Source organism: Panthera onca, chromosome D1, assembly GCF_046562875.1.
Source record: "Panthera onca isolate mPanOnc1 chromosome D1, mPanOnc1 haplotype 2, whole genome shotgun sequence".
Classification (NCBI taxonomy): Eukaryota; Metazoa; Chordata; class Mammalia; order Carnivora; family Felidae; genus Panthera; species Panthera onca.
In genome coordinates, this window is record NC_138348.1 from 45,262,268 (window position 1) to 45,279,156 (window position 16,889).

At 38.4% G+C, this 16,889-nt stretch overlaps 1 protein-coding gene across 1 annotated transcript in view; it reads left to right on the top strand.

Annotated features, from left to right (window-relative positions):
* LOC144612860 (uncharacterized) overlaps positions 1-16,889 on the top strand; it is a 120,022-nt gene that overhangs the window by 15,791 nt on the left and 87,342 nt on the right. Inside the window, exon 3 of the mRNA XM_081790158.1 lies at positions 15,619-15,710. Within this exon, the coding sequence (XP_081646284.1) occupies positions 15,619-15,710 (92 nt within the window). The remainder of the gene's footprint in view (positions 1-15,618; positions 15,711-16,889) is intronic.

Below are 16,889 nucleotides of genomic sequence, written 5' to 3' on the forward strand. Positions count from 1 at the left end.
AAAAGGAGACACAGAATCCCAAGCAGGCTCCATATCAGTCCAGAGCCCAATGCGGGGCTCAGCTCATGAACTGTGAGCTCCTGAGCTGAGATCAAGAGTTAGACACTCAACCTACTGCACCACCCAGGCACCCCGGGAATTTTACTTTTGCAACTGGTATTCATAATATTCAAGAAAGTAACAGGGATGCTAAGGTATCAGAAATAGGTTTTATTGTATAAAGCAAGCATGATGTTCCTGGAGGTCTGCTAGGAGAGCTGGCTGCCAGGAGGCCTAATGGACTGGAACAACAATGTGGATAAAAGGACGGAGGTGTGTAGGAGTTAGAGGGGGAACCCATCAGATCGTAGGCTCCGAATTTGAGATTTGCTAGTCCAGAAAGTATAGTTTGGACCTTGGGAGGAGCACGTTCTCAGTGAGAGATTTATAACTAAATTTTCTGAGGTTGATGCAATTGGCCTGGATGCCAGTTGATTGATTTATAATTAGGGGATATATATTTCTTGTCACAGTATGCTCATTTGACCTCTTCAGAGCTTTCCTTTTCACAGGACCACAGTCCCCTCTAGGCTGAGTCAGCAATCCAAAAGTTGTTGGGTAAACAGAGAATTCTTACCCAGACCTGAGGCGAGTTTCAGCCCACTCAGGCCTGGAGAAATATTCCTGACCAACGGAAGAACATTTTTCTTATATTAGACACTCTGTCAGATTTTGCTTTTCTGAATCTAATTATATTTTTGGAATAATTTTAGATATACTAAAAAGTTGCAAGGTTAGTACTGAGGGTTACCTTCATTCATCTAGTGCCCCCTAATGTTAACATCTTACATAATCGTGGTACATTTGTCAAAACTAAGAAACTCACATTAGTATAATGCTATTAACCATGGACTTTATTCCAATCCTACCAGTTTTTCCATTAATGTCATTTTTCTATTCAAGGATCCAATCCAGGATCCCACACTGCATTTAGTTACCATGTTTTGCTTAATCCTCTCCAATCTTGCACAGTTTCTCAGTCTTTCCTTGTCCTTTGTGACATTGACATTTTTGAGGAGTACAGGTCAGATATTGTGTAGAATGTCCTTCAGTTTGGGTTTTTCTTATGATCACACTAGATTATTAAGTTTGGAGGAAGCTTACAACAAAGGTGAAGTGCTTTTTCTTCCCATCATATCAGGAGATATATGATATCAATGTAACCTATCACTGATAATGTTAACCTTACCCACTTGTTTAAGATGGTACTTGCCAGTTTTCTCCACTTGGAATTACTGTTTTTCTTTCCTCTATTCCGTGCTTTGGAAGCAAGTCACCAAGTCTAGCCCACACCCAAGGAAAGGGAGAATCAGCTCAACTTCCTGGAGAGGGGAGTAGCTACAAATATTGTCTTGAATTCTTCTGTAAAGAAAATTTGATTCTTCTCTGGCACTTACCTACCTACTTATTTATTCAATTGTTTATATTAGTATGGACTCATGGATATTTATTCTTTGGATTATAATAGAATACTATTATTACTTTGTGGTTCAAATTGTTCCAACTTTGGCCAAATTCTTCCAGATTTGAGAGCTCTTTCAGGTTACTTCCTGTGTCCTTTTGTTGGAGAATGTTATTTAGGAACCAAGATTTGGGTGCTGGACGTGCTCATTGCTACTGAGTTGCCACTGCTTCCAGGTCTACTCAATGAACAGAGCTAGCAAATAAGTGTGTGTTTGTTTACATACACACAGATATTAACCCATATAAACACATATCTATATTTGTTTCTGTATCTATATGAATATATATTAAAATGAACATGAGTTCATATAGACATCTCCAATTCTAATATAGCACTACAGAATTCATTCTAGCCTTCTCTCCTTGATTGTTTCTTAATTTCTTTCTTTAAAGTGAGAAATCTGGCTCCCGTTGTCTTTAATTTATTTATTTTATCCTAGTAGATAAATAAAGCAGTTTCAGAAATGCTGACCCTTACCAACTATAGTGTTTATATCTGTCCTTTTTGTCTTTAGCCTTAAAGTATCCAGTCCAAATATGGTTTTCCAAAGTTCCTTAGGTCAGCTTCTGTTTTCCCCACTTCCTTCAGTGAGGTTATATCATATATTTGTAATACAATCAGATTCATTTGTCACTGCATTCCATCCTGAGATCCTTGGATATCCTGTTGACTTTTTTTTTATTTGCATGTAAAAAAGTTCACTATTTGTGATGTATAATTTTGTGGGTTTTGACAAATGCATTAAGTCATAGGTCTACAACCATAGTATCATATAGAATAGTTCCATCATCCTAGAAACTCCCTTGTGCAGCCCCTTTGCAGTCTGAACTACTTTAAAATACTAAGTTTCTTCTATTGATTCATTCATTTAAAGGACACAGCTGTCCTTAGAGTGCTGGAGACATTTTGCTAGCTTCTCATATGTGCTGAGTTGATAAGTTTAGGATTCAGAGGTCAGCATTCTTTCTGATCTCTAAGAATTTGGAAAGCTCCTCACTGCTGCTCACTCTGGCCATGTATTAACTAAATAGCTCATAAAACTGTAGTGACCAAAAACTTGCTTCCAAGAGACTCATTTTGGACTGTTCCATCTCTCTTGTAATATGAGTAAGATATGAAAAACCTTATTGGAAAGCAACGATATGTATCTAATCTATTACTTACAGTTGGTGAGGACTTTGTATTTATGTAATGAGCAACTCCCAGAGCAGTCTGTAAGGGTGCTGCTTGTTCGACACCAGAATCCTGCCTTCAAATTTCAAAAATGTTTCACTCAGTTTAGTTATCTGTCTGTAAGGACTCTGTACCTTTCTGGGCCAGCATCAGACCCTTTTAGACTTCTGAGAGTATGTGAAGCTATGGATCTCTCCCCCAGAAAAATTCATGAACCCTCTCCCCTAACCTGAAGATAGGGGACCCAACAGGGGTCCATGGATTCCAGATTAAGAATCTAGATCTGAACACTATAAGGCAAGTTGTTGAACATAACAAAGGATTTGCTGATAATAAATGAGTGTATTCTACTATAGAATTAAATGTACACATATACATTGTGATGGTTAATTTTATGTGTCACCTTGGCTAGGCTGTAGTACATAATTGTTTGGTCAAAACACTAGTCTAGATGTTCTGTAAGGGTATTTTTTAGATATGATTAATATTTAACTTAGTAGACTTTGGATAAACCAGCTTACCATTGGGGAGCCTAGGTGACTCAGTAGGTTAAGCATCCAACTTTTGGTTTCGGCTCAGGTCATGATCACACAGTTCATGGGATCGAGCCCATCATGCATCAGGCTCAATCTCTCTCTCTCTCTCTCTCTCTCTCTCTCTCTCTCTCTCTCTCTGTCTCTCTCTCTCTCTGCCCCTCCCCAGCTTGAGCTTTCTCTCTCTCTCTCTCTCAAAATAAATGAATAAACTAAAAAAAACAAAACAAAACAGATTACCCTCTAAAATGTGAGTGTGCCTCATCTAATCAGTTCAAGGTCTTAAGAGCAAAGACTAAGGTTTCCTAATGAAGAAGAAATTGTCCTCAAAACTGTAACATAGGAACCCTGCCTGAGTTTCTAGCTTGCTGCCCTACAGAATTCTCAAAACTGCAACTCAAACTCTTACCTGAATTTCCAGTCTGCCAGCCTACCTTACAGATTTCAGACTTGCCAGCCTACCCTCACTCGCAATTTTATGAGACAGTTCCTTACAAACACATACACAACAGACAGACATAAAACTCCAATGGGTTCTGTTCTCTGGAGAACTGTGGTTAATATATACATCAAAGTATAACAAATACACAGTGAATTTCCACAGAAATATCCAGTTCCCTTCTCACTATGAGAAATGGTAAAAACTCTTACTTAGTGTTTACATATTGCTTCTCTTTTGATCCAGTTCCAGTTCCTCTTGTCTTTGCAAGTCCTGGAGATTTTCTATGCTATGTCTCATGCTGTTCTTATTCTATGTCATTTTGCACTTGGATGTCCCATTGCTGCTATAACAATTAATGACAAACTTTGTGGCTTTAATGATAAAAAACACAAATTTATTATTTTACAGTTCTGGAGATTGAGTCAGATTGGGTGTCAGCAGGGATATGTTGCTTTTGGAGGCTTAAGGGAGAGGATCCATTTCCTTGCCTTTTCTGGTTTTGAGAGGCCACTAGCTTTCGTTGGTTAATGGTCCCATCACATCACTTCACCTTCTGCTTCTGTCATCACATTTCTTACTTTGACTCTGACCCTTCCTACCTCCGTTTTATAAGAACCTTTGTGATTACATTGGGCTTTCCAGGATAATCCAAAATAATCTCCCCATATAATGTCAATCTAACTTAATCATATCCAAAAGCAAAACAAAACAAACAAACAAAAAAACCTTTTTGCATATAAGTAACATTCACAGGTTCCAAGGATTAGGAAATGGATATTTTTGAGATACTCTACCATAAATGTCTTTTTTATTCCTAATTTATTTTGTATTTTATGTACTCCTTATTTTTATTCATAAAGTTATTGACAAAGTTCACTTTAAGGACTACTTTGATTAGTTTATTTTTCATAAGTTTATTCTTCTAATTCTCTGTAAAAGTATTTTTCACTTGTTAAACCCCAATTGTTCTCTCTTTTTCTGACTGCATAACTCCGAAGCATTTCTCTGTATACAGCTGAGACCTTTTACTTCTCTCTGAGTTTTATTTTGTCCTTTGTATGGCAGAGGAAGGACAGTCTAACAATTCTTTTGGTAAGAAAAATAAATTATTGATTAGTATTCTAACTGAAAATCAGTTTCCTCTCACTAGATAATGGTGTGTGGATAGGTAGTATGTATACTCAACTGATATTCTCCCCTTCATCTATACCCATAGAACCCTGATTTTGGTTTGGATGGCAATGTGCCAAGCCCCAGAGAATGAGATGAATTATGACTTACCATAATCATACCAGGATTTTTCAACTTCAGCATTATTGATGTTTGGGGCCAGGTACCTGTTTGTTGTGGGGGGTTGTTCTGTGCCTCGTAGAATGGTTAGCAACATCCCTGATCTCTACCCACTAGACGCCAGTAACATCTCTCACAAGTTTCAACAGGCAAAACTATTTCTAGAGATTGCCAGAAAGCAAAAATCACCTTCAGTTGAGAATCGCTGTCTTAAGACCAATCGTGACAATCCAGTTCTTTATCAGGGACTTATTTAGGGAAAGCACACGATCTATTTCTGGCAAAATGGAAGAAGTCTGTTTAAGTGTTGTGGCATAAAGAAGAAAAGTTCTGAGGAAGATTTTCCTTTCTGAAAAAAAAGAGAGAGCTAAAAAAATAACAAGGTCCTCAGAGTCCTTTCCCCCACCTTGCAGCCTGGGATGCTGGTATGTATGGATTTGAACTTTGGAGCTGTGGCAGCCATCTTGTGATTTTGAGTACAGCAGAAGAGAAGGATGGGAAGAGCCTGCATCCTTGATGACATAAACTGTGGAGCCAGCCTTGGAACTGACTACCTCTAGATACTAGATAGAATGTCTTTGTTTTGTGCCAGTCCCAGACTGTCCGTAATCAGTGTTGTGGCTGAATGGGCCCTTGTGCTTTTTATGATTGCAAGATGGCTTTCAGCAATAATCATCAAGAAACTTTGTAAAAATGAAGGCTGAGCACCTACAGGACCTGTAAATTCCATAGCACACATGGCACCACACAGCAAGGTTGTAGGCAGATAGACTGAGTGCACACTGGCCTGGGGTTCTGCTTTATTGGAGTTGAGGGCCGGGGCCTAGGCTTTCATGGGCTCACTATTAAATGGTGAATTTAAAACATAAGAGCAGGGATTTAAAGCACGGGAAGAGGAAAAACAAGTGGCCCAAAAGGTCAGTTATGGGAATCTACCAAGATTTTTGAAACAAAGGCGCCTTGGTACAGGGAAGGAGCCTGGTGGTTTCTGTATTTGTGTGTCTGACCTGTGTTTGAGATAGCCCTCTTTGAAGTGGGTGTCTCTTTGTAATGGTTGTCTCAGCAGTCAAAGCTTAAGTCAGGCACTTGTATTACAAAAAAGGGGGGGATATCAGGGGGCTTCACTACAGTTTTTGTTTGAAACATTTTTAGAGATTTTGTTATTTGTGGCCAAAAGCATCCTAACTGATAGAATTAAAATATGGTAGAAATAGAAAAACACATTAAACATTCTCCCCTTCCTAGTGACATACTGGAATGGTGAAAGTTTAGAGGGATGGGGGAATGTTTAAGAAGAAACATCTATAACTGTTTAAAATACTATGCAAGTTAGGTACTAAGGAACAGAATAAAAATTTCACGATACTTTACACCTAAAGAAAATTTACTAAGAATATTAATTTAATAAAGCAAAAGCTTGAACACGATATAAAATGACCATAGGAGACAGAAAAAGGAGATTTCAGAGTTAAGAAGACAATATAAGGACCAAAATAACACCAACTTTCACCTAACAAATTAATATAAAATATGAAGAAACAACAGGCGCAACTGAAATGAGATTTCTAATGCAAGAGAAGGCCTAATTAATCACTACAATGGAAGAGGAAAAGAAAACAAATGTTAAAGCATTGTAGAGAACCTTGTCCAATTAATATCCCTAAAAGAGTGAGCCTAAAATGTGCAGCAGGAGGGAAAAAAAAGTATTAAAAGAAACTAGATCTGCAAACTAAAAGGCGATCTTGTTTCTGAAAAAAAGTGAAATGAGTGATTGAACTGAGATGAAACATGTCAAATTCAGTTAAATTTCAAGGATTAAACAGTGTTCTTCAGGCATCCACACAGAAAAAGAAGGTGATCTGTAATGGGAAATTTGGATTATGCTTTGATTCTTTCACAGCAATATTCAGTGCCAGAAGATAGAGCAACGCCTAGAAAGTTGAAATAGAAGACAAGAATACTACACAGGCAAGTTGTTTGCATATAAGGAAGCATATTTATACTCCTAAGCATAAAGAAACTTAGAAATCACTGTATCCAGGAGTCCTAGAAAAAAATTACTTTCAATAAAATCCATATATCCATGAAATTTAAGTATAGTGAAGGTAAGATAAAAGGACTGGAGATAAACAATGAGTACATTTAAATACATAAATAGCTGCGATATCAAACATAATCTAAAATGGTGTTCACCAAATAGTTTGATGTTTATTTCTAGGTGATAGGATTTTATTTTTTTAATTTATTGATATGTTGCTCTGTTGCTTGAATGCTTTTCAAGGAATATGCTATATTTCCATTTTACAAACACTAAATTAGTCTAAAAATAAATTTATGATATGGCTTAAGTAGATTACCTCTAGAAAATTCAGGTATGGGTAAACGTTATCTAGGACAAAATGTGTTGGCTTGATATTTATCTCTTAAATATTTATTACCTTATTCATTAGAATCCATCTTTGTATATAGTATTTTGTATTATAACCCAGAAGGGTAGAATTATTTAGCACAAAGCAGTCTTTCATTTTCTTGGCCTTAGTTCTATTGCTAAGGGTTTTACAAAACTCTCTAAAGAAATAGAAGAGGAAGGAATGCTTCCCAACTCATTCTGTGAGGCCAGTATCAGCCTAATCTCAAAACCAAAGACATCACAAGGAAAAAATGAAAGAACAGACTAATATCCCTCATGAATATAGTCAAAAAAAAAATCCTCAGTAAAATACTAGCTGCATGTTTGTGAATTTGCAAGCACATCCAGTAGCATATAAGATTATATTCCATGAGCAAGTGGGACCTATCCCAAGAATGCAAGGTTGGTTTAACATCTACAAATCAATGTAATACATCAAATTAATACAATAAAGTTAAAAAGAAAAAACCGACATGATCATCTCAATATTTCTTTTTTTTAAATTTTTTTAATGTTTATTTTCAAGAGACAGAGAGACAGAGAGACAGAGTGTGAGCAGGGGAGGGGCATAGAGAGAGAGGGAGACACAGAATCAGAAACAGGCTCCAGACTCCGAGCTGTCAGCACAGAGACCGACTCAGGGCTTGAACTCACGAACCGTGAGATCATGACTGAGCTGAACTCAGATGCTTAACCGACTGAGCCACTCACAACAAACTAAGATAGAAAGGAAATTTCCTCAATTTGATAAGACCACAGCTAACATCATACTTAATGGTGAAAGATTTAAAGCTTTCTCCTGAGATCAGGAATAATAAGATGTTTGCTCTTGCCACTTCTATTCAACATAGTGCTAGAGAGTCTAATCAGGGCAATTAAGCAAAAAATATAAATAAATGGCATCCAAATTGGAAAGGAAGAAGTAATACTACTTATACTTTCAGGGAACATAATCCTGTATATAGAAAAGCCTAAGGAATCCATTAAAACTAGAAATGAATTAATTTACTGAAGTTTCATCATGCCAAATCAATGTACAAATATCAGTTGAGTACAGTCAGAAAATTAAGAAAAAAAATCTGTTTGTGATAGCATCAAAAATACTTAGAAATAATTTTTTTAATTATTAAATTTTTGAAAGAACTTAAAGAAGACCGAGTAAATGCAGAGATGTGTTCACAGATTGGAAAATTTAACATTGTTAGGATGGCAATACTCTTCAAATTGACCTACAGATTCAGTGCAATCCCTATCAAAATCCTAGGAGTTTTTCTTTTGCAGAAATTGACAAGTTAATCCTACAATTCTACATGGAATAGCAAGGGACCAAGAATAGCAAAAATAACTTTGAAAAAGGTCACAGTTGGAGGACAAACACTACAAAGCTTCAGTAATCAAGACAGTGTGATACTGGCATAAAGATAGCAATATGGGTTAATGAAACTGAATTGAGAGTCCAGAAATAAACCCTTATATATACAGTCATTTGATTTTCAACAAGGCTACCAAAACAAGTCAATGGGGAAAAAATAATCTGTTTTTACAGATGATGCTGGGACAACTAGATATACACAAAAGAGTGTACACATCCTTACACAAAAGAGTGAATTTGGACCCCCACCTCACACCACATACAAAAGTTAATTCAAAATGAATCAAAGACGTAAATGTAAAAGCTGAAACTATTAAACTCTTAGAAGACAACATGAGTGTAAGATTTTATTATTTTGGATTAGCCAATGATTTCTTAGATACACCACCCAAAGCACAAGCAAACAAATAAAAAATAGATATATTGAACTTCATCAAAATTAAAAACATCTGTGCTTCATTGTCAAGAAAGTGAAATAACAAGCCAAATGGAAGAAATATTTGCAACTCATAGATAAGACACCAGTATTCAGAATACATAAATACAGAATACAGGTGGTTTTCTGCTCAGGTCATGACTTCGCGGTTTGTGGGTTCAAGCCCCGCATCAGGCTCTGCACTGCCACTGGTTGGGATTCCCTCTCCCTCCCTCTCTGCCCCTCCTCTTCTTGAGCTCTCTCAAAATAAAAATAAATGTTAAAAAAAAGATAATCCAATTAAAATATGAGCATATAGACATTTCTCCAGAGAAGTTACACAAATGGCCAGTAAGCACATGAAAAGATGCCCAGCATCATCAGCCATTAGGGAAATGTAAATCTAAACCACAATGAAGGGTGCCTGGGTGGCTCAGTCAGTTAAGCGTCTGACTTCGGCTTGGGTCATGATCTCACAGTTCATGGGTTCAAGCCCTGCATGGGGCTCTGTGCTGACAGCTCAGAGCATGGAGCCTGCTTCAGATTCCATGTTTCCCTCTCTCTCTGCTCCTCTCCTGCTCACAGTCTGTCTCTCTCTCTCTCTCAAAAATAAAATAAGCATTAAAAGAAAAAATTTTAAACCACAATGAGATACCATTTCACACTCACTAGAATGATTGAAATATAAATAATAATGGACAAGTGTTGTTGAGGATGTAGAATGGAACCCTCATATTTTGTAGATGGTGCAGCCACTCTGAAAAACAGTGTGTCAGTTTCTCAAAATATTATCCATAGAAGTACCATTTGACACAGTAATTGTATACCATAGATACCAAATAGAATTGAAAATATGCTGATACAAAAATTTGTACATGATTTTTATAGCAGCAATATTCATAATTGCCAAAAAGTGGAAACAACCCAAATATCTATCAATTATGAGAAGATAAATTGTGATGTATCCATACAATGGCATATTATTTAGCCATAAAAGGAAGTAAGTACTGATACATGTTACAGTGTGGATGGACCTCAAAAAGATTATGCTAGGTAAAAGAAGCTAGACACACAATGTCACATACTATATGATTCCATTTGTGTGAAATGTCTAGAATAAGCAAATTCACAGAGATTGAAAGTTAAATTAGTAATTTTCAAGAGTTGAGAGAAGGGGAGAATGGGAAGTAACTGATGAAAATATTCTGTATTTCATAGTAATGATAGTTGTACAATTTTGTGACTATACAACGACCATTGAATTGTATTCCTTAAAAGGATGACTTTTATGGCATGTGAATTATATCTTTTTTTAAAAATATAATTTATTGTCAAATCGGTTTCCATACAACACCCAGTGCTCATCCCAACAAGTGCACTCCTCAATGCCCATCACCCACTTTCCCCTCTCCCCCACCCCCCATTAACCCTCAGTTTGTTCTCAGTATATAAGTCTCTTATGGTTTGCCTCTCTCTCTCTCTCTCTCTCTCTGTAACTTTTCTCCCCCTCCCCTCCCCCCATGGTCTTTTGTTAATTTTCTCAAGATCCACATATGAGTGAAAACATATGGTATCTGTCTTTCTGTGACTGACTCATCTCACTTAGCATAATACCCTCCAGTTCCATCCATGTTGCTGCAAATGGCCAGATTTCATTCTTTCTCATTGCCAAGTAGAATTCCATTGTATATATAAACCACATCTTCTTTATCCATTTGTCAGTTGGTGGACATTTAGGCTCTTTCCATAATTTAGCTATTGTTGAAAGTGCTGCTATAAACATTGGGGTACAAGTGCCCCTGTGCATCAGCACTCCTATATCCCTTGGGTAAATTCCTAGCAGTGCTATTGCTGGGTCATAGGGTATTTCTATTTTTAATTTTTTGAGGAACCACCACACTGTTTTCCAGAGTGACTGCACTAGTTTGCATTCCCACCAACAGTGCAAGAGGGTTCCTGTATCTCCACATCCTCTCCAGCATCTGTTGTTTCCTGAGTTGTTAACTTTAGCCACTCTGACCAGTGTGAGGTGTTATCTCGTTGTGGTTTTGATTTGTATTTACCCGATGAAGAGTGATGTTGAGCATCTTTTCATCTGTCTGTTGGCCATCTGGATGTCTTCTTTGGAAAAGTGTCTATTCATGTCTTCTGCCCATTTCTTCACTGGATTATTTGTTTTTCGGGTGTGGAGTTTGGTGAGTTCTTTATAGATTTTGGATACTAGCCCTTTATCCGGAATGTCATTTGCAAATATCTTTTCCCATTCCATCAGTTGCCTTTTAGTTTTGTTGATTGTTTCCTTTGCAGTGGAGCAGGAGGGCCCATGTATATTGCCCCTGCTTGGGCTGATCTCTGAGCAATACCAGGCTAAGACATTAACTGAGAAAGGAAATAGCTATAATATTATGACCCTTTCCCTTTTGTTTTGGAAAACTGGAGCTGGTGTATTGAATTAAGAACATTCAGAAAATGACCTGCTGCATGAGGGGGCACAATCCACCCACAGGAGTCAGCACATAGCTCCTCAAGCATTGGAGTTCCAATTTTGGGCAAGTAAAATACCCCAGGGTTGTTTTTACTGAAGAAGCAGGTTTAGTACACTCACAAAAGAAGTAAAGCGCTAAGATTTGTTACTTATAAATCCCAGAAATGGGAGTGGGTGTGCAATGAGCTAGGGGAAGGGCAGTCCTCTGTGTCAGGTCATGAACGAGCAGGAAATAGAATAGGGTAGCATGCACCTATTACTCACTAATGTGGCTGGGGCAGAGGTCACCAACTTTTCACAGCCTTAATAACTGTGGTTATTTTATTTGTTTATTTCTAAGTGATGATTTATTTATTTATAGTGAGCATGAGTGAGAGAGAGTGGCAGAGAGAAAGGGAAAGAGAGAATCCCAAGCAGGCTTCACACTCAGTGTGGAGCCCAACACAGGGCTTGATCCCACGACCCTGGGATCATGACCTGAGCTGAAACCAAGAGTTGGACGCTCAACCAAATGAGCCACCCAGGCACCCCACTAGGTGGTTATTTTAAAAGGTGCTCTGGGGACGGCAAAATGGGAATTTATGGTGGGAATCCTAATCTCAAGTCCTTATCTAAATGTTCAGACTCAGTGTGAGTAAGGTCATCGTACCGTAAAATGCCTAGGTAGCAACTTAGAAAAACAAAATTTATTTTTCTCATCACACCTTCCCATGTGGAAAAAGTTCCAAGAGAAAGCTGACAGAAAAGACCAAAGTATCCAGAAGAAAATACCCCCTGAAGAAGGAAGTTTGGAGTATTTCCAGAAGTTTTGATAATTTCTGTAGGATACAGACAAAGGAAAATACAGAAAAGCACTGTCTTCCTCAGCAATATGCCTCAGCTGTGTTGGTTGCAAGGAACAGAGAATCATTCAAAAATAACATTTATGGGGTAGCTGGGGTAATGGTACTCACAGGAATAAAAGATAGGGATCTAGGACATGTGGGAAGGTCTGTGGGAACCCCTGGAAGGACAAAAAGCCATGTTGTTGGGCAGCGGACAGTTCTTGTTTGGGCTTCCCGATATTCATCGTTTCAACCTTCTTTGTGGCCCAATTACCTTTTGCCCCTATCACCTCTTCCACTTAATTTGATAGAACCATTATGTGGGACTTGGCTTGTGACACAAGCTAGGAGGGCAGGCCTTTGACCCAAGCTAAACTAGGGCATTGTATATTCCCCTCCACCCTGGAATGTGAATCTCTAACACAGGGGAAAGCACACTAAAGCTATCAATGATCAAGTTTTACTCTGTCTGTACTACACATTCTGACCAGACCTTTCTTGCTACTGAGACCACTGTTGTCTCCAGGGATGTCTTGGTTCTCAGGCATGACTCACCCACCTCTAGTCAGTTGGATTCTAATCCCAATGCCTTTTGAATAAATTCTCTTCTGCTAAGGTTGGAGCTGTTTTCTGCAGCTTGCCACAGAAAGATTCACTCATGAGTGGCAGAAGCCATGGTAGGGCTGGATTCCATAGGGCCAGATGGTCCAAAATAGCTCTAGGGCCTTCAGGAGTAGAAATTCAACAATTATCTGTCTAATGTGACATGACTGACTACTCTCTGCCTATCGGCTACTCTGTGGATCTCTTTCTCTGTCTACTATCCATTGATCTCCTCACTCTTTATCTTTTTTCCAGCTTGCATTTTCAGATTACTCAAAATTTCATTTGTTCTCTTCAACATATTCTTGGCCCACATAGCAGAAGAAAATCTTTCCTCTACCCTCTTATGTTCTGTAGCTGGACCTGAGAGTTAAACTGACATAAGAGGGAGGGAACCACAGGAGACTCTTAAATACAGAGAACAAACTGAGGGGGGATCAGAGGGTGGGGAAGAGGTGAAAATGAGTGATGGGCATTGAGGAGGGATGAGTACTGGGTAAGTTTCATGTAAGCCAATTTGACAATAAATTGTATAAAAAAATAAAAAATAAAAATTTTCTAGAACACCTCAAAAATTAATTAATTAATTAATTAACTGGCATAAGATCAAACAGGAGAGAAGTAAAAAGTTTTCATTTAATATTTTTACATGCACTTGGAGCCTTTATAGGAAAACCAAAGACCGAAGTAGCGGTTTAGTACCAACAGCTTATATACTTTAAAAAACAAACAAAGAATTATAAATTTGTGAAGTGACAAGACAAAGAAAAGTTTACTCTTTCAGGAGTGGTAGTTTGCAAGGAAGTGACTAGGATATACAGGGAAACTAATAGAAGCTAAGGGTTATTTCAGTAGGTTTGTTTGTACATATCCATCTTGGCATTGACTCCTAGTGTCTGATGGTGACACTCTTCTTCTCTTCCTAGTAGAGTACCTTTCTAAAGAGAAAATTTCTGATCTGCTTTTAGGTAGGAAGGGGGAGATCAGAGAGCCTTTCCTTAATCTGTTGTTTCTCAGCTGCCTTCAGCTCAAAATCATCAGTACACAAAAGTGGCCTATTTTGGGTTGGCATGTTCTTATCCTCTCAGAGATCAGAATTTTGAGCATCTGCTCTCATCTTTAACTTGCTGAATCTCTCTTTCTCTCTTTTTAAAATGTTTATTTATTTAGTTAGTTAGTTAGTTTGAGAGAGAGGGGTGTGCAGGGGAGGGGCACAGAGAGACAGAGAGGGAGACACAGATTCCGAAGCAGGCTCCAGGATCTGAGCTGTCAGCACAGAGCCCGACATGGGGCTCAAACTCACAAACTGTGAGATCATGACCTGAACCAAAGTAGGACACTCAACCGACTGAGCCACACAGGTGCCTCAACTTGCTGAATCTTTCAAATATTCTGCCATTAAACTCCTGTGACTATGAATCTGTTTGCCACAGCTCATTACCTAATAATCTAGAGTGCCACATGGACCCAGGACTAGGGTGAAGCAAGCAAAGTGCCCAGGGTGTAAAATTTCAGAAGATTTTCAACTCTATGTACCAACCATGCACTTGCACAACCCTGAGAGGGAGCACCTCCTGAAATGTTGCATCCTGGGTGCCTTGCTTGCTTTACCCTAGTGCTGGCTCTGCACTTCCTTGGTACAGTGTTTAGAAGCTGTGAGTTATCCTACCCCCCAGGTAAGGGCAGCCCAATTCTTTGTTAGAGTATGCTTGAACAAATTTCTCCTCCCTAGGCTTCCATTCGTCAATTTCCATTCGTCCGCTTCCAAAAGCAAGCTGTGTTTCCATCCTGGATGGCAGGAAGTGCTTGCAATATATAAAGTAAAAATTTAACTGCACTCATTTTTTTATAAGATTCAATCTTCAGTAAGCAAACCCTTACTTCAGGTAAGGTAAAGCATTTCATGCCATTTCACTGCACAGGACATGAGCCAGCCTATGTGTTGGTGGTTTTTCAATTAGGGGCACGACTGGCCTCAGTTAGCAGAGAATATGGGGAGAAGTGGTCACATGATACAAAACAGGGTTACTCGATCCATATGGGCCATTGATAGGGCTGGGAACATGGCACATATGTTAAATGCTCTCTCTCGTATCCAACATCGTTACATGTAAGTCACAGCCACAACAAGGAGCTTGGTGGAACAGACACAGAGAATGACACAGTGTGCTAAGAGTTGTTGTAAAACCTCTCCCTGTCCCTCCATAAACAGTAGTACAGGCAGCAACCCAAGTTCCTCACTGGGGTTTCTCCTTCTCCAGGGTAGCACCGTGTGTCTGCCATAGGTTGTACTGCAGGAGGAGTGAGTGTCCAAAGAGCAGAACAGAGCAGGTGAAACAGGGAGTTCACTAAATCATGAGGGAGTGTAGAGGTGTTTGGTCATTTGGCAGGAGTGAGGTGACTGGTTCTCCAGCGCTAGCAATATAGCCCTTCATCTGGTCCTTTGAGTTTCCTTTGTGCCTGCAAAGAAGAAAGGGGGACAAGCTGTTCTATGGACGCATCTGGCTTAGAACCAGGTTTAGCAGGACTTTATTTTACAATTTATTTTACTTTGTTTTGTTTTTAAGCTTGAACAGATGACAACGGACAAGAGCCAGAGGACGGACTTTGCAATTCTTTCCTTTTACCTCCACCTCCAGGAAGATTTTTCGTTTGTGGGGTTTGTTTTCTCTATTTCAATCCTTGTCTAATTATTATATGTCTGAAGTACCCTTCTCTGAAATAGTGGCTTCCTAATCTGGCTTCAACTCCGTTTTTGAGAAACAAATTTCACTTTTTAGAAAGACCTTTAGAAACTTTCTAATTTTATCTTGAGAGTAGGGTGGAGGGAGCTTGTGCCTTATATTACCATAGATATTGTGAGGACTTGTGAAGACTACTAAATCTGGGGATTTTACTAAAATCTGGGGATCTCCTCTCCAACTCACTTTACTTCATAGTATAGAACTTGGTAAACCTGATACTTCTGCTCAAAACATAAGTTGAAAACCAGATCCACAAGTCAAATTTTATCATATTGCTTATATTTAAGACTTGGATTCTGATGGGAGCATGGAATGAGAAAACCCACCATTCATTGAATATAAACTGTGTTCTAGGCACTAACACGTGTTACCCAATCCACACAAAGCTCATTGTAGTAAATACGATTGTTTCTATAGATGAGAAAAAAAATGAAATTCAGAGAAGTTGAGTAACTTATTTCCTAAACCTGAGGTCACCCAATGGGTAGGAGGCAAAGTAAAATTCAAATTCTGATCCATTTTGCTCTTAACTGTATTTTTCTTTTGCATCCCTTCAGATGATGACTAGAATATAGTTGTACATTGCTTATAAAAATTTTTTTGCCCTTATGTTCATACTCTTTTTGTTAAATGCTTGAAGGACTCCAGTTATATGTTAAAGCCTCTTTGTATTTCTGCCATTTCACAAATATTTGTGCCTTTCTTTCCTTAAGAAATTACTTTCTTGGGATGTAGTCTATATATATACAATGTAGTATTACTCAGCAATCAAAAAGAATGAAATATTTCCATTTGCAACTATGTGGATGGAGCTAGAGGGTATTATTCTAAGTGAAATTAACCAGTCAGAGAAAGACAAATATCATATGACTTCACTCATATGAGGAATTTAAGATACAAAACAGATGAACATAAGGGAAGGGAAGCAAAAACAATATAGAAACAAGGAGAGGGACAAAGCATAAGAGACTCTTAAATACAGAGAACAAACTGAGGGTTGCTGGAGGGGTTGTGGGTGGGGGTATGGGCTAAATGGGTAAGGGACGTTGGGAGGACACTTGTTGGGATGAACACTGAGTGTTATACATAGGGGA